Consider the following 22,918-nt stretch of genomic DNA (forward strand, 5'->3'; position numbering starts at 1 on the left):
TTTCAAATTCTTTTTTTATGATTATGAAGTATTTTTCTTATTTTCTTATGATATGCTGGCCAATAATTGTTCTATATCACCTCGGATATAGTCGAATAGATAGAGAGAGATAGGAAGTTTGGGGCAAATGTTAGTTTGGGTGAGTGAAGGTGGTGGGGGGATCAGGAGCTAAGCTTTCGATTTTTACGTATTGACTGCGATGTTTAGCGTATAGATTTTTCTATTTAAAAAATCCATGTCGGCAATAATCTGGAGTGTAAGTGCGCGGCATAGATTGTAGCTTTATTACCGACAGCATTCAGTGTTTCGGAAAGAGGGGCTGAAAGGTAGAAAGGGAGAGAGAGCAAGAGAGAGACCCTAGACTAGCAAAAGACCAAATGAAACTTTTGTGAGGTAGCGATAATCGGGTTCTGTTTGTTGTTTATTCACAGTATAATCCGCCACGTTAAATAATCACCATAACATAACAATGGTTTCTCCGACTGGTCGCTTATATCGCACGTGTTTTTTTCCACAGACATATACCTACACATGTAGATGAGGATATGTGATGTGAGCCACTCGGTGAATGTGTGTAAGATTTTCGACCAGCGGCCCACCGCGATCATCACAGTCATCATAATGAAGAGTAATCAAGCGATCAATACGCAGGATAGCTTGCCTTGTATGGGATTAGTAAAAAAAAAAGAAAAATGGGAGAGGGGGAGGTATGGATGGAGGGAGAGAAAGGGGGCGGGGGGAGTATAGCGGCTGCTCCTCTCGTTTCAGTGTTGCTTTCGTACCGGGAGGCGGACAGAGCTCGCAAGCTACCGGGGTTCCCAGATAACGGGACTATCGTAACGGACACACACGCACACACAGACGGATGGTGGTGGGACAGAGCCAAAGAGTCGAATTCCGCTTAACGGGTACCGTGTTGTTTTCTTTTCGTTCAGTTTCAACATTTCGTGCAAAAGGAGTGTTGCTCCTTAATTTATTTATCGATTGATTGCGTTTTAATTACCGACTCGTGAGTGGAAACGAAGGCGGGAGCGTATCGAGCCGCTGCGTAGCCTTATACGTGCGTGGTTATTTAAATATATTAAGCGATTCTATTATATTTTATACAAATAAAAATAAATGCTGCTTGAAATGCATGCAATGTGCACGAGATAAACCAGACAGTAGGAGAGCTAGAAACCAAATATTCATGTATAACCTTTGCAAACCGTTTTAAACCCAGCAACCGCGACTTTATTGTAATGTAACCAAATAGTTTTGTACTAAAGTGAAGACGATTTTGACTCGAGATTTGTTTTTAAAAGCTAAACCAAAGTGAAACCGGATCGCGACGCGAGCAAGGCCATTGTGACGTTTACCGGCCGCTCACCTGGTCTCGCGCGGGATACGCAAAACCCTTGAAACGTTATGACAGTTAGGACAACAAGTGAGTTTAGAATTTTAAAAAGTCAGAGTTTCAGCCAACGGTTCGTCGTTTGAAAGCGTAGGTCTTAAACGTTTTGTTATTCAAATTTGTAGGATAATTTGACGGATTTTCAGACAAGCCAACAGAAAGACAAAAAAACGTTAAGTGACTTTTAGCATATATTCCGACGATATTTAGACCGCTTGAAAGATCCCGACTATCCGTCGGTGTGTGAGTCCGAGATAGAACACCCATGAGGAAGAAGTAGCTAATAACTTCGAGGCACAATACCAAAAATGTAAAGATAGCTTAAGACATTTACTTAGGTTGTACAGTTTAAACCAAATAGTAACTATTAATCTACCAAAAAGAAAAATTAAGAAACAACCTCAAAACACAATAAGCCACCAAAGAAAAAGAAACTCAAGACAAGCGCCAAATACAAGAGCCCATCGAAGAAAAGCCCAGCCGACAGCGGATCATGTTTGTTCCCTTGCCGGTGCCGTTGGTGTTTCAGAGAACCGCTCCTGATTTCAGCGCCTGGCGACTCAAGTCTCCGCTGCCTCTGCGCTCCGGGAACTCCGGTAAGAGATACCTTTACCTCCCTCTGGTTAATGTCGGTAACAGCATTTCTTTATTTCCCCCTCACACTCGGAAGAAAAAAAATCTAAACTTGGAGCCGAAACACCTGTTCAGCCCCAGACAACCGTCTGAATGAAATCCATATTTTTCTGTTTCTTACAAATCACGTTCACAACCTTTCATATACGTTTGTGTAAGCATATATTTTTATAAAAACGTGCCACTTTGATTTTGCATTAGGGAAGGCTGGTTGAGTTGAAAATACGTCTGCCCATAATTGCCCTCGTTTGAATGGTTCGTCTCGGCCTCTTTTGCCTTCATTCATCCTTCTGTCCTCCCCGTATCTGCTTCTCCATCTGCCGTCTGACTCTCTTCTCACGACCGGTTCAGGGAATATTCATGGTAATTTATCGATTCCGCCGAGATCGATACACGCAGACAGCGGGGGGAAATACGGAGCGAGTGTGTGACTCTAACAAGTTTGAGAATGATGAGACCGAATGTCACTTGTTATAGTAATTTACAATTAGGCTATTACAATTAGTACAGATTATTATAGTAGGCATATTTACATGGAAAGTGTGACATGATCCTTTAATGCGAAGTGTTACCAAGAATGTAGGTTTGAAATGAAAGAACATCGTATTTTTTCTTGTATAATGACTGTTGGTTCTGAAGTAGCCTACTGCATTATAGTGAGGGGGCGGGGCGCAATGTTTGCGCGCAGCGTCTGGCGTTCAGCGAAGCGGAAATTTTCCAACCAGCAGATGGATTAAACGTATGCGCCACTTTAAGATCTTGTGTCAGGTTAAACACGTCATACACCAGCACACGATTACTGAAATGTAATTAAGGAAATTAAAAACTTTACCTTGGCACCGCTGTCTTTAACTCTGTTTCGTATAAGAACTAAGTGGATACGCCATAGTCTTACTGAATGAACATATTTATTTATTCATTTATTTGTTTGTTAATGAAAACGAAGCTGAAGGACACAGGTAGAGTCCGCTCATAAGGTTAGGCCGTAAAGTTAATTTTCATATCACCCGTTTTCAAGAGTTTTGTGGATAGCCTATTTTTGTTTGTTTGTTACATCTGCAGAACCAATTACCAATCACCAATCTTCATTCACAAAAAGTAAATATGGCGTCTGCCGTGATATCCCAAGAAATGAGAGCAGGAGTATTTAATTACTTACTGGTGCCTAAATGAGCAAAGAGCCAGACATTAAGCTTTCATAAGCTGCACCACATAATGGGCCCACGTGGTGATGTGCTTTCTTGAAATGCAGGTAGGCTAGTGTTAAAATGTTATTGGCCTGCTTGTTTGGTTAGGATTTATCTTTTAGGTCAGAAGTTTAGTGAACTTGAGGATATTGAGAGAGGAAAAGAGAGAGTGGGATTCTATATCATTCCTGAAAATGAAAGAGACATTGATTTTTAAATGTACATTAAAAAATATAAATTAATGTGGAGCCTTAAAAATTACAGTGAACAATTAATTGTGCAGCAAGTTCATTTTGAACGGGTTTTTACAGTGTTTTCATGTTTTTATTGATGGATGCGTTATTGATTGTGTGTGTACTTGTGTTCAGTGTTTGGTTACACTTACTTGTGTGTTGGGTTTGTCTGTTCTTTGAGGTAATAAGCATTTTTTAATGTCTGGTGATGAAATAACATTGTCACTTGATGTGTCACGTTCTGTTTTTCTTATATTTAAACTGACTTTTTTCCACTAAATGAAAAAATTATGCCAAAGGTTAAACCTTTCACTTCTTTGATAATATAAGACTCAAAATGGACACCAGGCGCCACCGCTGACATTAAATGCTGCAGAGGTCAGAGTGACAAGCAGAGCAGCCAGTGAGGATCTTTATGTTGTGTGAGGGAAACTACATTTATGTTCAGCCTTATTTACAGATGATAGACACTATCGGGGGGATTGGGTCGAAGTTTTTACTAGGTTTTTCCTTGCCGATGACCATGAAGATATCTAACCCTTTTACTCTGTGTGTTTACTGTAGAATCTTAGTATCAGGGAGATTGGGATAGTCTGTACACTATATTTATAATGTAGCTTTGAGTGCCTAGGCTGCTGGGAAACACATATTTTCTAGCAAATGCTGCACTGTTATTGATGCATCAGTGTTTATTTTAGTAAACAGCAAAGTTAATATTGCGAACATTATCTTTATGACTAATTTAATAATCTGCCCAACAGATATTTCATTGTGTAACATTCTCACAAAGACATGCTATGCAGAGCACCGAAACAGTGGATCTGTGATGTCAGCTAAGCTTTGGTTAAATGTTGCTAATATAAATCAATGCCCTCAATAGTGTCTATCTGTAAGGAACGCTGTACCTTCCCTCACTAAGCATCTTCATTTATATTGGCTGTGTATGAGATGTACAGTTCGGCCCAAAAGTCTGAGATAACATCAAAACATATAATTTTGTATTTATTGTTTTTTTTTTTATTACACATTCATCAATTAATAAATAGAAGTTGGTAAAAATATTCTGTACTATTCTGTTCAAAGTATAAGAAAAGCATGATGTTGGCCCTGGTGACTGAAGGAGTGCATGCATCTCAAGTGCATGTAGGTAAAAAGTTGACATACAAACACAAAAAAAATATTTAGCACTAAAATGATGCTGATAATATAATTTGTGATACAAATTAGAAAATGATAACCATTTCCACTAGTTGTCTCAAACTTTTGAACCCCGTTGTATTCTGTGTTTTTAGCTCTATGAATGCTTATAGAGGTGTTTAACAGGTCAACCATTATTTTTAGGCCTTATTTCCCTGGTGCTGTAATCAGGAACCTCATTGTTGTACTGTAGTTTTTTGCGCAGTCTCAAAACCCCTTTTCAGGGTCACTTTTATGGAATAATAGTCTTATACAGTAAATATATCCACAGCCTAATCACTGCAGCAAAACCACAAAATACTTTTGTGCTACTGTATGAATCCAAGAAGCTGCTCTTTAGGAGAATATAGGGGTGCGCTTGAGGTTAAAGGTCAAATGCGATCAGGTCAGTCTATGGCTCCTCTGCATGTCTGTCTGCACGGGTGAGCTGTTTACACTGATACAAATGTACAGTTTGATGCGCCGCAAAGTGTTTTAACCTCAAACAGGTATTGATTAAGGAAGATCAGTCCCGCTGTCCTCAGCCAGAGAGCGCGAGTGTGTGTGTATATAGATCGGATTTGAGCAAGAACGTCCGCGAGTCCCAGTGATAACGTGATTGCGAATGACAAAATGTCCACCCGGGTTTGTTAGGGACATAATGGGGAATCAATAGACACAACAGAGATGTCAATACAACATGCTTTATTGCATTAAACCACCTCTCTCTTCCCCATCCCGACACCCAGGCTTACCCTACACACACACACACATGCGCGCCAACACACACACATCTACCGGTTTGCGTCTTTTTTTTTTTTTCTTTTTTGATGTTCCACTTACAGGAAACCGAAATCATTTGAAGTACTGCACTCATTGCACTAAGTATCTCTGAACACATACACACACATGCATTAAGCCAAACGCACTCACACACACACGAGAGTTCCCTGCTGAGAGCCTACCTTTCCGATCGGAGCCATCTCTGTCCCTCCATCCATCTCTCTCTCCCTCCTGAGTATCCATGGAGACATTCATAGGCCATTAAGCAGATGGTAATAAAGGGATGTAGGTAAACACTCTCTCCCCTGCGCCGGCCCTCACCTCTGCGATGGAGACCACCATCAAGACCACTGCCGACTAAATGGACCTCATTCGGACTCCAATACCCCATATCTGACAGGGCCAAGTGGTTTTTTCATGCTCTGGTGTGTGTTTGCGTTACCTGGTGTGTAGGTGAGGATGTATGTGTAATGATCGCTGGAGGGACAGTGTGTTGGCCGATTTCTGATAGCTCTTAACACACTGAGCGCTATTACGGCCAGACCATGTGAAATGGGATCCAGTGGTCATATTATGCAGGTGGAGCAAGACATCGCAATCTCTCTTTCTCTCAATGGACCTTTATCAGACTCATAAACCAAATTACACGGTACAGCCATGTTAATACACTTTCACTGGTCAACTGTGACCTGTGCCTTTATGTTTCCATGCCTCTCTTGTTAGAAAACCAGTTCATACCAGTTTAAAAAAATGTTCACGTTAAATTTATCGTTCCAACTCATGACTTTAAGTTTTGAAGAGTTTCCACGCTGCTTTAACCGTACAATAATAGTGGATGGTTTGCTCCAAATAGAACAGCAAAAGTGCCATAAAAGCTTCATAGAAGTTTCCTGTCTTCTAAAACCACATCATAGTTTATTGTGAGGAACAGCCTGCATAAAAAAGTTTAAAAGCCGTGGTCCACACATACTTTTATTGTATGGAAGAAAGCAACTTTGGAAATTTTGCTAAGAGCAACACATTTTGTTTTAAAAAGTAATAGGTTTTGAATAAATTATGAATGTTCTTTATTATTATTATTATTATTATTTTACTTTACGGGCACTGGTGGTTTCACAAGGAATGTCTTAGATCCGTGGAAACTTTTCAATTCGACAAAAGGTTCTTCAGAGTAGAAAAAAAAGGTTCTTCAAAATATTTTACACACTAATATAAATGGTTCTTTTAAGAACTGTTTTTAGGGTACCCAAAATTGTTCTCCTTTGGCCACAGTTAATACATTTTGGAACCTTTATTTTTAAGAGTGTTGTGTGAACTACTTTTAAACCTGTAACATATTTTGTGTGTGAAATATACACTGAAAATTTGTTTTCCATCTTAACATGGATTTTAAATATTTTTCAAACAATGAAAAATAATGTTATAAAACAGAAGAAATCTTTAAGGTACTGCAGTATTTTTTATACACTAAGGATGTATAGTGAGACATGCTTGCAATGCATTGGCTATGCATTCACATCCACGCTCTTGCATAAAGTATGTTTCTAGCCTAAGGTGGTCAAGCTGGTTTGTTGCTGGACTAGGGTGGTCTACCAGCCCAAATAAGCATGACCAAGGCAGTTTACCTGATATAAATAACTAGCTCAGACCAGTTAGAAACCCTAGAAGCTTCATTTCTCAATCTGTCCATTACCCTTTCACTATAGTTGTTTGTACAGTATGTATATAAATACCAAATAGAATTGCCTTATATCCAGATTGTAAATCTTTCTTTCTCTGCAAGCAGCGTGTGAATAGCTGTAGGGCTCGTCATTGAGGTCAGGGTCTTACCGCCTCTTAATTAAGCTCAGGAATTAGATTTCACCACACACACACACACACACACACACACACACACACACACACACACACACACACACACACACACACACACACACACACACACACACACACACATTTACCCATTTGAAACCACATACATTTACACCAGTACGCAACCCTGATTATAGAATTCACAATATGAGCCAGAGATTTTGCTTTCTCTCTCCACCTCACTGTCATTCCCACTTTTTGAGTCCTTATCTAAGGAAATCCCATTCTTTTGAAGGAAAAGAGTCAGGGTTCACACATTTTTTTATGGGGAGAAAGAGACCGTAGCCCTCTCAGCTGTGCGGCATGAAGAACAGAAATTGTTGTCTGTCGAATGGAAGAAAGGATAAATGTGTTAGATGAAGACCAAGGGCCGGTGGAGTGTAAAGCAGAACGTAAAACAATCAGGTATGCATTCATATTGATTTTTAATTTCATCTTGCTTGAATTAATATTCGCTTTTAAACTTTTATCGATCGATCTGTTCTCACCGTGCAGGTTTCTGAGAATGTACACATGGCTTTGACAAGTATTTACATTGGACCAGCCGTCCATGATGTGGCCATTTAAGTAATAACTTGGACTCATAACAACCAGAGCTCGTTTGATTGAATTTGTCCCTCTCCCCTGTATTTCATATCAGCTCCTGGACTGAGAGTGTCCCGATTTTGGGTGGGCTTTTCACCATCCAGTTTAATTTGATGGACAAGCAGTATGAAAATGAGCACGTGCATGTATCTGTGTGTGTCTGGACCTCAGGGACGTGCCCTTCCCCATGGTTGTGTAGTGGGTACAGTTGGGTTCAAAGGGAGAAATTTAATATCCCTCCACAATGTATACACAATGAAGGGGGTATTGCAACAATGGTACGGAATAAGTGGGAGAGAGAGAGAGGGAAGCAGGCGTGAGCGGCAGCTTTTAATAAATCTGAGTGCTTTTGCGCTTCAATCTTCTCAAAGTAACCACATCTTTACCCTACACCCCCCTCAGAACACACACATTCACACACAATGCGAACATGTACTCTTTTACACTTTTGACAGTAGATGTGGACAAAAGAATTTAAAGAAAGACATTCAAGCCCATATGTTCATAAAAAGATTTGCAAAGAACTCTTTTGAATTTCAAACTTCATCTATAGCAAACACCTGTATGTTTTTGTCTAAAATGATTGAAAATTCAGCACATGCAAGTGTGTCCAAAGGAATGTTGAGAATGGGTTGCACACTTCACATAAACACTGTCAGGTCAAGGTGCTTGTTTTTCTGCTTTTGCTTTTTGTATTCATTAAATACGATATGGAACTGAGGTCTTCTGACTCTTCTAACTTCATTTCATCTTTTCCAAACCTGAACCTATACTGTGACATATTTTTTCAATATTATCTGATGAATAGAAAGTTAAAAAGAACTGCATTTGTTTTGAAAAAGAAATATTTTGTAACATTTTAAATGTCTTTACTCCCACTTTTTAAAATCAATTTAAAGTGTGTAGTAGATGAATAAAAGTAATAATTTCTTTGAAAATAAAATCTCACCCAAACTTTTGAATGATAGAGTGCATAGAGTAACGTTTAAAAGATGAAATCTACCTACTTCAAAAAATAATTACTAACTCTATTTCAAAATCTAATGCTGTGGACTGTAGGCCTGTGATCGGCTTACGTTTAATGAGATATATATATGACACTTTTTGTGTGCTTCTGTTTCAGCGAATATTGATATATATGATTAATTAGATCCAAATCATATGTTATATGTCTTAAAGAATTAAAATGGTTTGATAGCACGAATGACACAAGTATTATATAGAAAGCAATGTTTTCACTTCTGTGTTTACTCATGATGAGACTTCTGATTTGTGTATGTATGAATAATATGTATTTGTTAAGAATAACTAGGTCAGGTGACCCAACCCATCACTTCTGCTCCTCCCTACGTCTATCCATCTTCCCCTGTTCCATATGCAGGATGAATATGGTGAGTATATGGCCGGTCAGCTGCATAATTTTATAAAGAAATCCCGTTCTGATTACCCAAGAGAGTAACCACGGGAACGTTGCAGTTGGTACGGGGTGTGGCGTACCTGACAGGCTGCCCAGCTAATCCCGCAGATAAGATAAATAGCTAGCGTAGCTCCGACCGTAAGTGGACTTGACCTCCGCCGGCACGGCAGCGGTGCATGTTTTAAGATAATGAGGGAGTTGTGACATGCACTCATGCGCGTGTACTGCGACTATATTTAGAAGGAGATTTGTTATCATTTTTTTGAGTCGTAATGTGCAGGCAACAAAAGGAAATCTCCAGTCACATTAGCATATTCAAAAGAGCCTGTGCGCATACGTTGCATACTTGTAGAGCGGCTCTTGAAAGGGATACTCTTGTCAGGGCAGCTGTGTATTCAAATTTATCTTTTTAGAGACCTTGAAAGGAATCTGAATGTCTCAACTGGTTCAAACGCCCTAAAAAGCATGCGCTGCGAGTGTGAAAGACGCTCTTTTCTGCGAGTGGCTACAGAGACACCCCGATTGGAGTGTGTTCACCAGTTGTCCATTCAGCCATGCACTCTGACCCCTCGTGCCTCCCTTTGTCTGCCCATCAGGGGCAGTGGGGGTTGACAAGTTGACCCCTGACCCTCGCCTCAGCCCTACCCCACCTTCCGTCTCGTGCCCCCTTCCATTCACATGCAGCCACTCATCATCCCCCCTCTGCTCTTTTTCATCTCGTCCCATCTTTCTAAAAGCACCGTTTTCTTATTGATTCTCCTGCTGTCTCAAGTTCAAGGCCTCGCGAGCCGCTTGCATTGAGGCGGGAACCTCTGCCTAGTGTCTTAATGCACCATGTGTTTGGATTGCAAGCAACATTGTGATGTGCATCAAAATAGATAAAGATATTGGACACTGTATAAATTGTGGAGCTATTGTGTTGTATTATTTTGTTTGCGATAGATGTTTGAGACTGCCTTTCAAATTTATCTCTACAAGCAAATCAACTGTGGTTGGTTTGAATTTAATAGCCTGTGTTGTTTAATTAACCAGAGTTGTTGAAAGTTCTCAGGGATGAGAAATGCATGATTCTTGTGGCATGTATTATGTTGTATGTCTTTTTGCATGCATCCGTTGTAAATGTTTGTGTGACATTCCGATTTCTTGACATGTGTATTAATGCATTTCAAAAGTGTTTGACCTCAATTTCAAATCCTCATTATGAATCCGGCAGCTTTCGCAAGATTATTCAAAATCACACAAGAATAACACAAAACACGTGGCTGTTAGTAAATACCACAATACACCGCAAATGACCTTCTGCATGGTATGGAAGCACAGACTGTGAATCGTTGAATCACAAAGAGACACTCGTAAAGGGTGAATATGAATCAAAACAGTTTTACATGTGAACTCGAGGAATGTTTTTGTGCATTGAACAATTTTTTGTGAATGTGGTTATTGTGTCCTTTCTTTGTATGGTGTAACTGAATGATTATCAGAGTGGCCTCAGAGTTGAGGATTGAAAATAGAAAAGAAAAGGGGCAAGATTGAGATCGGGACAAAACCAATGAGGCTGAATTTGTCGTATTTCACATGAATGAGTTCTTAATGTGGTATCAGGAATTTTAAGGACACATGATATACATATAGTATTACAATTAGTCAATGTAAATCACAGAAATGTGCAGTTTTCAGAGTTTTTGTATCCTCAGTTAAACATTGTTAAAATTTGCTTGACAACAGCAGACTGTCTGAATGCTCTACCATGGATGACGATAATAGTTTATTGTATAGCTGTAAAAGGAAATGAAACATTACTGTGTACTGCAATATGTAGAAGCAGTTTTTAAGACCCCCCTTTTAACACACACACACACACACACACACACATACAGATACAAACTCACATACACATACATACCAACTGCACTTTTGGCCCTAAAAGCCCCTTTTTACTCCCTTAATTTTGTCAATTTCTCGTCCATCCTCTTGACTTTATTAGAAGGCAGTGAGAAACCACATACAAAAAATAACACAAAAAGATGTGCTTGTCAAAATTCTGAGCCTCACCGCATGTGTCTTACCTTGAAGATTTTTCCTCACACTTTTATTTATCTGTCAGAAATTACACAGATGACAGTTAGGTGTAAATGCTGGTAAATTGGAGTATGTGGTCACTCACTGTATGGCTATGCCATTGCAGTAATGGTATATTGTGTGTGTCATTTTCCAATGCTGAAATTATTAAAACATTTGTCACTCTGATGGAGTGCTGGGAGATTGTTCTATCTATCTTTGTTGTGCTTTAATGTTATTTCAGCGACAAACTTGGTGATGACTACAGTATATGGTCATTAGCAGGGAGTCCATATTCCAGTCTTATTATTGTTAGAAAAATGTCACATGACTACAGGTAACTCTAATAAGTTGTCAAGTTGTCAGAAAGCATAGTGTTTATTGTGTATAGCTACCTGTTATTTTTCAGGCTAATAAAAGTAGCTTTTTTGTTCATTTAATAGCAGAAACTAAAAGTTTGGGGTCAGTAAAAAAGTTTTTAGTCTATTATGATCACCAAGGCTGCATTTATTTGATCAAAAATACAGTAAAATGCAAAGCATTATGGTTAAATATATTACAATTAAAAAAAAACGTTTCTATTTTAAAATATTGTAAAATGTAATTTATTCCTGTGATCAAAGCTGAATTTTCAGCATCATTACTCCAGTCTTCAGTGTTATGTGATCCTTCCAATCGTCTACGCACACACTGGCAATATAATCGCCATTGGCTAGTAACATTTTTAGTTTACTCGCCAGACTGATATACTATTTTACACACACACACACACACACACACACACACATGATTCCAATCAGCTTATCTTTGTAAAATGGCACAGCTTCTTAAATCTCAGCTTCAGCTGATAGAACTTTTGTGATTAGAACTAAAACTTGATAACCATATGTGAATGCATATTTGTCATTTTGGGTTTCTGTAAAAAAAAATGTTAATAAATAGTAATAGATCATATTAATTATTATTAAAAGATAATACTACTACCAATTCTACTACCATACTAACAATATACAATGCACTATGGATTGATGAACTGCTGGGTTCATGAATATTAATCACATTGTCTGCGTTCGGTTGAACTGATTTGCTGAAATCAAAACAGGGATGGTAATAGATGAACGCCAGCTAATGAAATTGCCATCTGCGCATTAGCTCCGCCCACTACCGGAGAAACCGGCATATTTTCTGCTTGTTCGAAAAAGTTTAATAATTCTAAATTAACTCCATTATTTTGACAAGAAAATACAACAAATAATATAGTTTACATATAGCGTGTTGATTTAGCGTGGTAAGCCTCTCGCCCTCTCTCTTTGCATGTTTGAGAAACAGCGCTACCAGTAAAGCGACGGCGAGTCGTGTGCCTTCACATGGAGCTTACAGAGCATCAAATACAGGTGTACTGTGCATCCATTGAGATGAAGTGAAAAGGACAGATCGCTTGATGGAGAGAGAACTCTGAAGAACTCAGTCAGTGTTCAGCGAGTGAAAATGTGCTAATCTTATAATAGTCTTGAACACACATACTAGCGAGTAAAATCGAAGAATTTATTAGCCAATGGCTAACAATAGACATAGTTTAGTCGCCCAGAGTAAAATTTTGTCGCATATGCGAGTGATTTACTCGCAATGTAGAGGGTTGCCTTCAGAAAACATTCTAATATACTGATTTGGTACTTCACAACATTTGTTATTAATATAGTTAATAAAAACAGGTGTGCTGCTTAAAATGTTTGTGGAAATCAGATTTTTATGGATTATTTGGCAAACAAAGTCCAAAAGCACAGTGTTTATCTGAAATATAAATCTTTTGTCACATTAGAACTGTCTCTACTATCACTTATCAATGTAATGCATACTTGCAGAAAAAAAAAAAAATATATATATATATATAAATCATTGACTCCAAACTGTTGAACATTAGTGTTGTTTAACTGGACAAAATGAATATAAAATTCCTGTGTTATTCGTTTTTTCTTTTTTTTTTCTTTTTATTTTGAAGCTAGAGAAACTCTTAATTAACTTTAATTAATTTGCATTATTAAATATTAAATATGGTGCCGGATGTTCAGATAATTCTTTTTTGTAATTAAAATAACACAAGCTTGAGTAGAGTCATACACATGGTATTGATGAAGAGCGTCCAGAGGGGTCATTGCGTGTCTCCATCCGTATCGTTCCTGCAATGAGGAGGCTAGTTAACAGGAAGGGGTTCGGAAATGAGAAATGAACCAACGCCACACCACCAACCCCTCCATGACTGTCCCATCCCCCTCTCCTTTATCCTTCCCCCAGGAAAAAAATGCAGCAGAGGGATGGGTCAGGAGAAGAAGGGGTGGAAAAGAAAGGTATATGGGGGGTATAACAGAGAGAGAGAGACAGAAAGCATTAAAATTCATGGCCTTTTTTATTTTCCCCACTGAAAATCAATACTGTCTACTATGGATGAGGTGAACAGTGGACAACAGTGGTTATGGGCAGGGGTGGATGGGAGGGGGTGTTTGGGGGGTAGATAGATGGATGACGGTGGGGTTGGATGGATAGGTTGTTGTTCATTAAGTGTAAGCTGCAGTTGTGGGGACCCTCAGTAAGGGCTATTGTCCAACGGAAGTGACATAAGGAAAAGCGGACGATGGGCCAAAGCAGGACCATTGAACAGGCAGATACAAACAGAACATACGATTCTGAACTGCTCTTACAGACTGATGAATCGAAATGAAGTTGAATCAGTGCAGGTGGCAATCTGAATCTGAATCACTTCAGCCTTCTAATTGACCTTGAATCAAGGCAAAAAAAAATAATTTGAATCTCTCTAAGCTCACAATAAATCACGTTTGTGACTGTGAATTCCTTTTGTGTGTGCAATCAGATGCTCTTTCTTCCACTGATGCACAATATGCTCTTTGAATCATTCTCAAATCAAGCTGGAGAACATGATTATCAGGTATTGTTCATATAGCTCCAGTGCTGCTGTCGTTAAAACAAAAGAGATGCACCAGAAATTCATGTAAACATTGAAACCTTATTCTATATTTATATATAATGTCCTTGTATGCAGACTGTCACTCTCCCATCAGATATGACAGCTTCTTGTCCCAGCTCGTTCACACTCAGCGGTAGTCTGGTTTCTCACTCCATTCTCAGAGGCACGGTGAAACACTCACCTCTCACACTTCCTCCCCAGGACACCAGGAAGCCCATTACGATTGTGCATACATGTATGACCAAACACACACACACATACTTGTGTATATGGTATGTGCTCTGTGAGGGCTCTCTGTGCATATACAGGACTTGTGAGGCTGGTAACTATGGGGATAGGTGTGGAGGTGTAGACCCATGCTCTTTTTCTGATGTGAGTAAAAGAGTCATAAATAATGAAAAGGAAACTACATTGAAATGCAAAGGCTGAGGCGTAGACGTGGGTCGTATCGACATTTGTGAATTCTGCGGAGTTTCTATCTCAGACCTGTAGAGCCTGAAAGGGACTGAAATGTATCAGCGTTTCTACTGAGCGTTTCTACTGATCTCAATAAGCTGTCGCTTAACATTTGTCATAAATTATAAAGATGTTTATTTAGCTAAAGAAAAACGCCTGATGGTTTTTTTTTGTACATTTACAGTAGCACATTTTTATAGCATTTAGCCAAATAAATATTGAATATGCAAGGAATAATTTATGCATTGCACATAATTATTTGAGAAGCATATTTATAGTAACTCTAAAAGAATGGAGCATGTTATTGCATGCCTCTTTAGTTTTTAGTAATTTGTCATTCATACGTCAGTTAACTTTTTTTCTTTCTTCAGGAAAGTATTGTAATAAACATAAATTAAGTCACAGAAAACATGCATACTGTTTTTTTTTCTTTTTAGAATAGAATCTTTTTTCTTACTATGAATTATTAAATGCTTTTATTCTTTTTACACAAGTGCAAATATAAACTCAATTTTCACAACAATATTTGAATCAGATTTTTTTTTATCAATACAGTCTTCAAAGGCAAGGGGAATAACTGCAAAGCTGAATCAAATTTGAATCACTGCAAGCTATAATTGAAAATCAAATCAGTGCATGCTTCAAAATGAATTTGAATCACTGCACTTTTTAATCAAATTTGAATAACTGAACGTTCCAAAACAAATCTACAGTGGCATGCAAAAGTTTTTGAACCCCTTGCAGAAAATGTGAATAATTCTAACAAAATAAGAGGGATCATACAAAATGCATGTAATTTTTTATTTAGTACTGTCCTGAGTAAGATATTGTACATATTACATTAAGTCCACAAGACAAAATAATTGCTGTAATTATTAAAATAACCCCAAAAGTTTGGGAACCCTTGGTTCTTAGTACTGTGTGTGGTAACCTGGATGATCCATGACTGCTTTTCTGTTTTATGATGGTTGTTCATGATTCCTTGTTTGTTCTGAACAGTTAAACTGAGCACTGTTCTTCAGAAAATTCCTCCATGTCCTGCGGAATCTTCAGTTTTCCAACATATTTTGCATATTGAACCTTTTCCAGCAGTGACTGTATGATTTTGAGATGTATCTTTTCACACTCAAAACTCAAAACAAATATTAAAAAAGTTTTAAACATTCATTGATATTCCAGAAGGAAACACAAAGCATTAAAAGGATGAAGATGAGTTGAAAGGATGAAGTTGAAATCCTTTTTTTTTCTATTTAGTACTGCCCTTTGAAAGCAACAGAATATAATTGCATGTTTCCTGTAACATAAATTAAGTACAATTTACCTTGATCTTCAAATTCCAAAAGTTTTCACCCCTCTGGCCCCCGAGCATCAGTGAATGTTTGAACCTTTTTTTAATAGTTGTGTTTGAGTCCCTCAATTGTCCCTTAGTGTGAAAAGATGGACCTCAAAATCATACAGTCACTGCTGGAAAGGGTTCAAATATGCAAAAAATATATGCAAAATTTTTCTGAAGAACAGTGCTCAGTTTAACTGTTTAGAACAAACAAGGGACTCATGCACAACCATCACAAAATGAAAAAAAAAAACTGTCGTCGATATCATCAAGGTAACCACAAACACTATAAAGAACCAAGGGTTCCCAAACTTTAGAATGGTGTTGTTTTAACAGTTTCAGCAATATTTTTGTTTTGGACTATATGTAAAACTCTTTTATGTAAAATATCTTACTCAGGTCAGTACTAAATAAAAAAATAACATGCATTCAGTATGATATCTGTTATTTTTTGTTAATATTGTTCAAATTTTCACAGATTCTGCAAAGGGTTCCCAAACTTTCGCATGCCACTGTAAATCACTCCAACGTTCTAATCTACTTACAATTATTGCAAACTTCAAAACTAATTTGAAACACTTTGGACTTTTATTGAAACAATGCCAGTTTAAATCCTATGTTCAAATCCATACAAGTTTTTAATTTAATTCAAAAGAATTAAATCTGTCAAATGGTTCTAAATGATCGCAAGCTTTAAATCAAATTCGAATCCTCGCAAGCCTCAAAACAAACCGAATCACTTTGTGCTCCGAAACAGCTCCGATTATAATGGGAGTGTTTTAGTTTTGCCATGCCGTTCACTCGCAGTATAGATGGGGCTTTATAGACTTTCAGATGACAGATAGAGGTTTGAATTGCACATTGAGTCGCACTTTGAGTGGCCTTTTTTATATCTAAGATTACACATGGAGGTGGACATCACGGATATAGGCCTGAAGTACAGATAGAGGTTGGAGTGCATTTCATGCTCACAGGTGAGGACAAATGTATGTGTGTGTGTGTGTGTGTGTGTGTGTGTTTGTGTGTGTGTGTGTGAACGCGGACTCTTTGAAGTGGAAAAGGCCTCTGCTTGGCAGTAGGCCAGTGCATCAATAAAGGCAACTGGAGTTTGAGAGCCAGTGAGAGGCATTTAAGTTCCATTTCTCCCAGGCCTTACAGCTCAGGAAAGACCTGCTCTCTCTCTCTCTCTCTCTCTTTCTCTCTGTCTGTCTTTCACGCACGCCCTCACAGAGAGAGAGTAATCAGGCCAGACTTGTGCTGTACAATGTTGGAGTGTGCCAAAATTGAATATGTGTGTCCAGCTGTTTATGTGTGTGTGATTGGTTGCTGATTTTGAAGTGGCTTGTTAGACATACTACTAGCACAGTAGGCTTGACTCTCAAGTTTAATCATGAAAGATGTATTTTTGTACAAGGTACAAAGCACACAGCTGCAGTGGGCGACGCAAACAAGCACTTCTTTCTTTAGTTGTTGCAGGCTAATCTGGCTTCACGTTGTCTCTTATAACCGTGACGCCTAACCACGCCTCTCACTTTGTCCACCTGTTTCTTTAGCAGCGATTTACTATTTAGCGTCAAGAGATGGAAACCTGTGATTTATGCAGAACTTGTGTTAATCCACAGTATCTTACTTTCTTTCCAGAACTGTTGCAGTTTAAAGGCTTTTTGCCATTTTTATTTGTTTCGAGTGTGACTCGAACCCGAATTGCACGGCTTATTGTATGTGTTGTAGTACATGTATAAGTCCTAAAACACACTTTATGCCATGCTTTTTTTTTATTTAAACTTGCAGTTAACTTCAGTACTAAAATAACAGGATTTTGATGAGCTTTCTGATCCCACAGACCCTCATATAGAGAATATAAAAACAACTATATATATAGGTATATATATATATATATATATATATATATATATATATATATATATATATATATATATATATATATATACACACATACATTTATATCAATGTATCAGTATAAAGACCCATTAATATTGGGGAAAATATACAGTATATTCTAAATATGAGCGTTATTATAAATATCTGGTAATATTTGGTAATATTCACTTACATATTTACTTTAACACAAAAAATGTACTGTATTTTTTTCTACACCCCTTTAGAGTACTGTTAACCTAAATACATATACAAGACTTGGGCTGTGAATATTTTCCTATTAAATATACAATAATTAATCTCATAATTTCTAGCCTTTATTCCACAGAATGGAACATTTGAATGTTTGTGCATTTGAATTGATTTATTTTAATATGATCATGATTGTTTGGCAAATTACTCTTGCTCCTGTTTTGCAAGTCATCTGTTTAATGCACACATGTGAATGTTTTAAATTGTTTTATTTTTTGTGCAAACCCTTAAGCCCCCCACCCCCCAAATTATAGACAGAATGAGCAAAAAACTTTTTGTGTGTTCACTAACAACATTTTTACTCTTATTTCCCCGTTTTCCTTTCATTGACCAACAACACACTCTCCTCTCTTTGTCCACAGCTGACTTTGTTCTGTCCCGTTTGCTTCGTACAACTGTTACATCACTCAGCTTTTTTTTGTTCAACTCACAACCTATTTGCAGTACCCCCACAAAACACACAGCCGTCCTCCCTCTCTCTCTGTCTCTCTGTGTGTGTCTCTCTCTCTCCCCTTCTCTGTATTGATCTAGTCATAGTTTTCTGTCTTCAGCCTGCTGGCTGGCTGGCTTTAATCAATACAGATAATTGTCTGCTTTCTCCCGATGCCAAACAGTCTGTGTTTTTTCTCAATGAATCCAGGTCTTCCCCCAACTAACACACATACACACACCCAGGACCCACCTACCCGGGATTCCCCCCCATTAATGACGGGAGATAACCTGCTTTCCTTACCGATTTTTCCTCCACCCCCCCCCCCCCCCACTCCCCCTCTCATCGATTGCCGTGAGATATTGCCCCACGTGCCCCGCTCTCAGTGTGTAAACACGCCGAACACGTGGCACCAGAACTACACACGCTCGCACATAAACAAATACGCCAAGAATGCATTAGCAAATATGCAAAAGGCATAGACATCACTTTATATTCATCTGAAAGTCTTTGCATTGCAGTTCATTGTTTTGCTGTCACCAAATAACGAAAAGGTTCAAATAACTTCAACATCAGGCTTGTAAGTAAATGTTTACTTGTTGAATTTGGCTCAGGTATCTTCTGATGTCATTGTGTGGACTGAGTTGATTACATGACATATGATATATAATGTTCAGTATGTACTGAATCCAGCGTTGACCTTGGATAAACAACTTTTGCAGGTTATTGTGTCAGCTTTACATCCTCACTACAAACCCAATTTATCCGAGTCAATTTGAAGTTTCTGAGCATTTCTGTAGAGAGGCGATTCCAAAAACCTACTCATTCAGACGTTCACCCTGCTGTTCCTTAAAAAACCTGATGACGAGCATCACAAGTCAGTGAAAAGGCAAGGACGTCTTTTCCAATAGCAGCGTTCCTGTGGATATTGTCAGGCAAGATTTTGTAAATCTTTAAAATCAAAGGACTCATCCTATACATACAGAGCCATTTTGAGTTCAAGATCATAGCTTAGAAATGATGCTGACGAAATTCGGAGACCTTTTGAATAAAAGCGTTCGCTCGATCAAAACTGCATTTCTGTCATAAATCTTTTTTTTTTTGTAGATGACTTGAATGATGTTCTTTGGATGTTTCAGCATCATTAACCATGCAGGAGAATCTGTTTCTTTGTCAGGTTAATGCTACATATAATAGCGTTCATGTATTAAAGACAACATGAAATCAATATCGACTCCATTTACTTTATTAATAAATGCCCTCTGGTCTTACTGTGCACGATTCATCAATGCATACATTTTTAAAGAGATAAAATTTATATTTTTTTATTATCTGTCATTAATTTCTCTGTCTGTGGCTTGATTAACTTGATGTAACTTGGGCAGCACGGTTGGGAAAAATAATATTAACCAATAACATCACAGTATGATGTTTTTCCACAGCACTAATCCAATCTAGTCTGTTATAGACGCAAATAGGTTTGCAACCAGAATTTGAGTCTAGCTTTCCCAGTTTTCACTTGTATGCAAAAAAGTGGCAATGTTGGATAAAATGAAGTCCTGCATTATTTCAATTTATTCTAATATTAAATCATCTTTCACTTTAAAAACATTGGTAAGTCGCTACACTTTGCATGTTGCATTAATATATTCTTTATTGTCTTATTACACTATTATTGCTCACTTTGTGATACTAATTTGTTCCTTTATCCAGTAGTCAGTGGTCCAGTATTGTGGTTCTGGAGTTTCAGCCATTTTGTGCATCAGATTTTTTGCTGGTGCAATGAGAACACGGCCTGATCCAATTTGTGTTGGTCACCAGTGTGAAATGGCGGTCGGCTGGGGGACCGCCACTCTCCAAAGCCTCTCAGCTCTCTTCCTCTCCTCGTTTTTCTCTCTCTTTCTGTCCTTCTCTCAGCTGGTGATGTGCCACTCACCCAGCACCTCACTACCATGGCACCCAGCACGACCACAACCCAGCAATCAACACGCCACACATATATACATGTGCATACACACACATACATGCAAACACTGACACAATGAAGCTGAAGAAGAAATCAAACTAAAGAAGAAATCAGACTATGGACTTTTTTATATATATATTCACTGAGATATAAACTGTATATATCTTTCAACTAAGGTTACACTGTTAAATAACGATAATTATAATGATAATAATTGTGTATATATATATATATATGTGTATGTATGTATATATGAAATAGGTTATACTGTTAAATTATTTAAAAAGTCAAATTCTAATAAATATTGTTTTAAAAAGTATATATTTTAAATATATATTTCAAAATATTTAAATTGTAAATAATAATATTTATTATTAATACCATATAATAAACATAATATTCATAGAAAACATGTGATGTTGATGTAACATTTATTCATTAAATCAACATCATAGTTTTAGAAAGATCTGATACATTTCTTACTGTAACTTTGATAAGCTATATAGACTAAGCTGTCTTAAGTGTCTTTTAAAAATAATCTGATTTTTAAATAATTACTTAGATATTTTTACATTTAACAGGTTACACTGTTAAATAATAATAATTATTGTTATTATTATTATCATTATAGACAATACTTAAAAAATATTTAACAAAATATGAATTAAAGCTACATAAAATGTTTTACAATATTTTAGATTTTAGTTAATTTGATTAATTATTTGATAGCTATTAAAATATAGTTTTGGTGTGTGTGTGAAGACAGTGAGTATAAAAAAACATCCATATTATCCATATTATGATGATGTTGATGTAACGTGTCATCAGTTGATGTATACAACCATTTGTAACTTTGATAAGACAATTTTGAAAGACTTTAGTTATTTTTAAATAAGGATACACCTAAACAAATTCCATAACTGAAAGACTAAAATAAATTATGATTGATGTTCTTAAAATGACTTTTTGAAATAAGATGGTATCAGTAGCCATTCATTTTACACATTTTCATGACGTGAATTTATTTTTACGTCCACAATAAGATCTGTTTCAGTTCTGTCTGCACCTTTTGACAGAAAGTGTAGTTCCCTAACACACTACAAATCAAAAGGTGACTTCACAAAGTACTTTTAAGCCACATTGAGCACACACCCACTCCCCTTTCAACATCTTTAACACAAAAACACATATCTTGCCATTTCCCCTTCAAATACACACACTCACTGTGATTTTGGCAAAATTGCCATGCTTGACGACCATATAGCCGACGACGTAGCAACAAAGAGAGCAAGCGAGCGATGGATGGATGGGGGAGATGGGGTTTTTTTGTGTGTGTCATTTGGTGAGTGAACATAAGTGGCACTGAGGCGGTAGAAAGGTAGGCTGATGGAGAGGGCGAGGTAAAATTAGACAGCAGAGTGGCCACCTTTTTTTGCACAGCCAGAGCTTAGGACGTTGTCCGAGAACGAATGTGGCCATGAGCCTCGCCATTCAAAATGGAGTTTGGTTAAATAACCTGTGAAAGAAGCGCAGGTACCGAGGCCGAAATAGACGGGCGAAAGACAGAAAGAGGTTGAACACACCCCAGGGAACCATGGGTGAAAAACCTTGCCCAAGGGCACAAGCAAAAGGTAGAGGGGGCCTTCATCCATCCAACTATCCCTCTATTTCTCTCCTCTCTCCATTCTTCAGGAGAATTGTCATTCAGTATATTTCCACACAGCCATCCTAATGTTTCCCGACACTGAGGCACTGCGCTAGCTGACGACAGCACACCTACCTTACAAAACAGCCTTCGATCCTCCGAGAGAAGCACGTATCTTCCTGCGGATTTCTCTCCCTCTTGTCACTTTTTCACAGGAATGCTGACATTTGTTGAGCCCACATTAAAACTAGCACTCAGCCAAGTGCGTGAGGTGATAAAAGAGAGACAGGAATGGAGAAATTAGGCCGAGGAGGACGAGTGAATAAGAGATCTGTAAGTTTGTGTGTATTCATCCATGTTTGAATTGTGAGGCCCGCTGTTGATTCAACTCCACTTGCGCAAGAAGTGCTTGGGTAAATACAACTCGAAGCATCTCCAAATTGTGATTTTTGAATCCCCAGGCCGCATAAATGACACAAAAAGAGTGCGTGAGAGAAAGCAAAACAGAATGAGAAAGAAATATAAAGACGAAGAAGAAGTAGAAATGAGAGACAAGGGGGGAGGTTGTGGGCGTTGCAAAAGTGCCTCCAATATGCGCGGGTCTGAGTGCCCTCCGAGAG

At 37.9% G+C, this 22,918-nt stretch overlaps 1 protein-coding gene across 11 annotated transcripts in view; it reads left to right on the forward strand.

Annotated features, from left to right (window-relative positions):
* pou2f2a (POU class 2 homeobox 2a) overlaps positions 1-22,918 on the forward strand; it is a 59,721-nt gene that overhangs the window by 12,195 nt on the left and 24,608 nt on the right. For 9 of the 11 annotated variants that reach the window (XM_059555720.1, XM_059555725.1, XM_059555723.1 and 6 more), the window contains exon 1: positions 794-1,989. The exons of the other annotated variants lie outside the window; for them this stretch is intronic. In XM_059555720.1, the coding sequence (XP_059411703.1) occupies positions 1,887-1,989 (103 nt within the window). In that variant the 5' untranslated portion in view covers positions 794-1,886. Of the gene's footprint in view, positions 1-793; positions 1,990-22,918 lie in introns of those variants that run through there. 11 annotated transcript variants of the gene reach the window in all.

This window comes from Carassius carassius, chromosome 8 (genome assembly GCF_963082965.1).
Source record: "Carassius carassius chromosome 8, fCarCar2.1, whole genome shotgun sequence".
NCBI classification, from domain to species: Eukaryota; Metazoa; Chordata; class Actinopteri; order Cypriniformes; family Cyprinidae; genus Carassius; species Carassius carassius.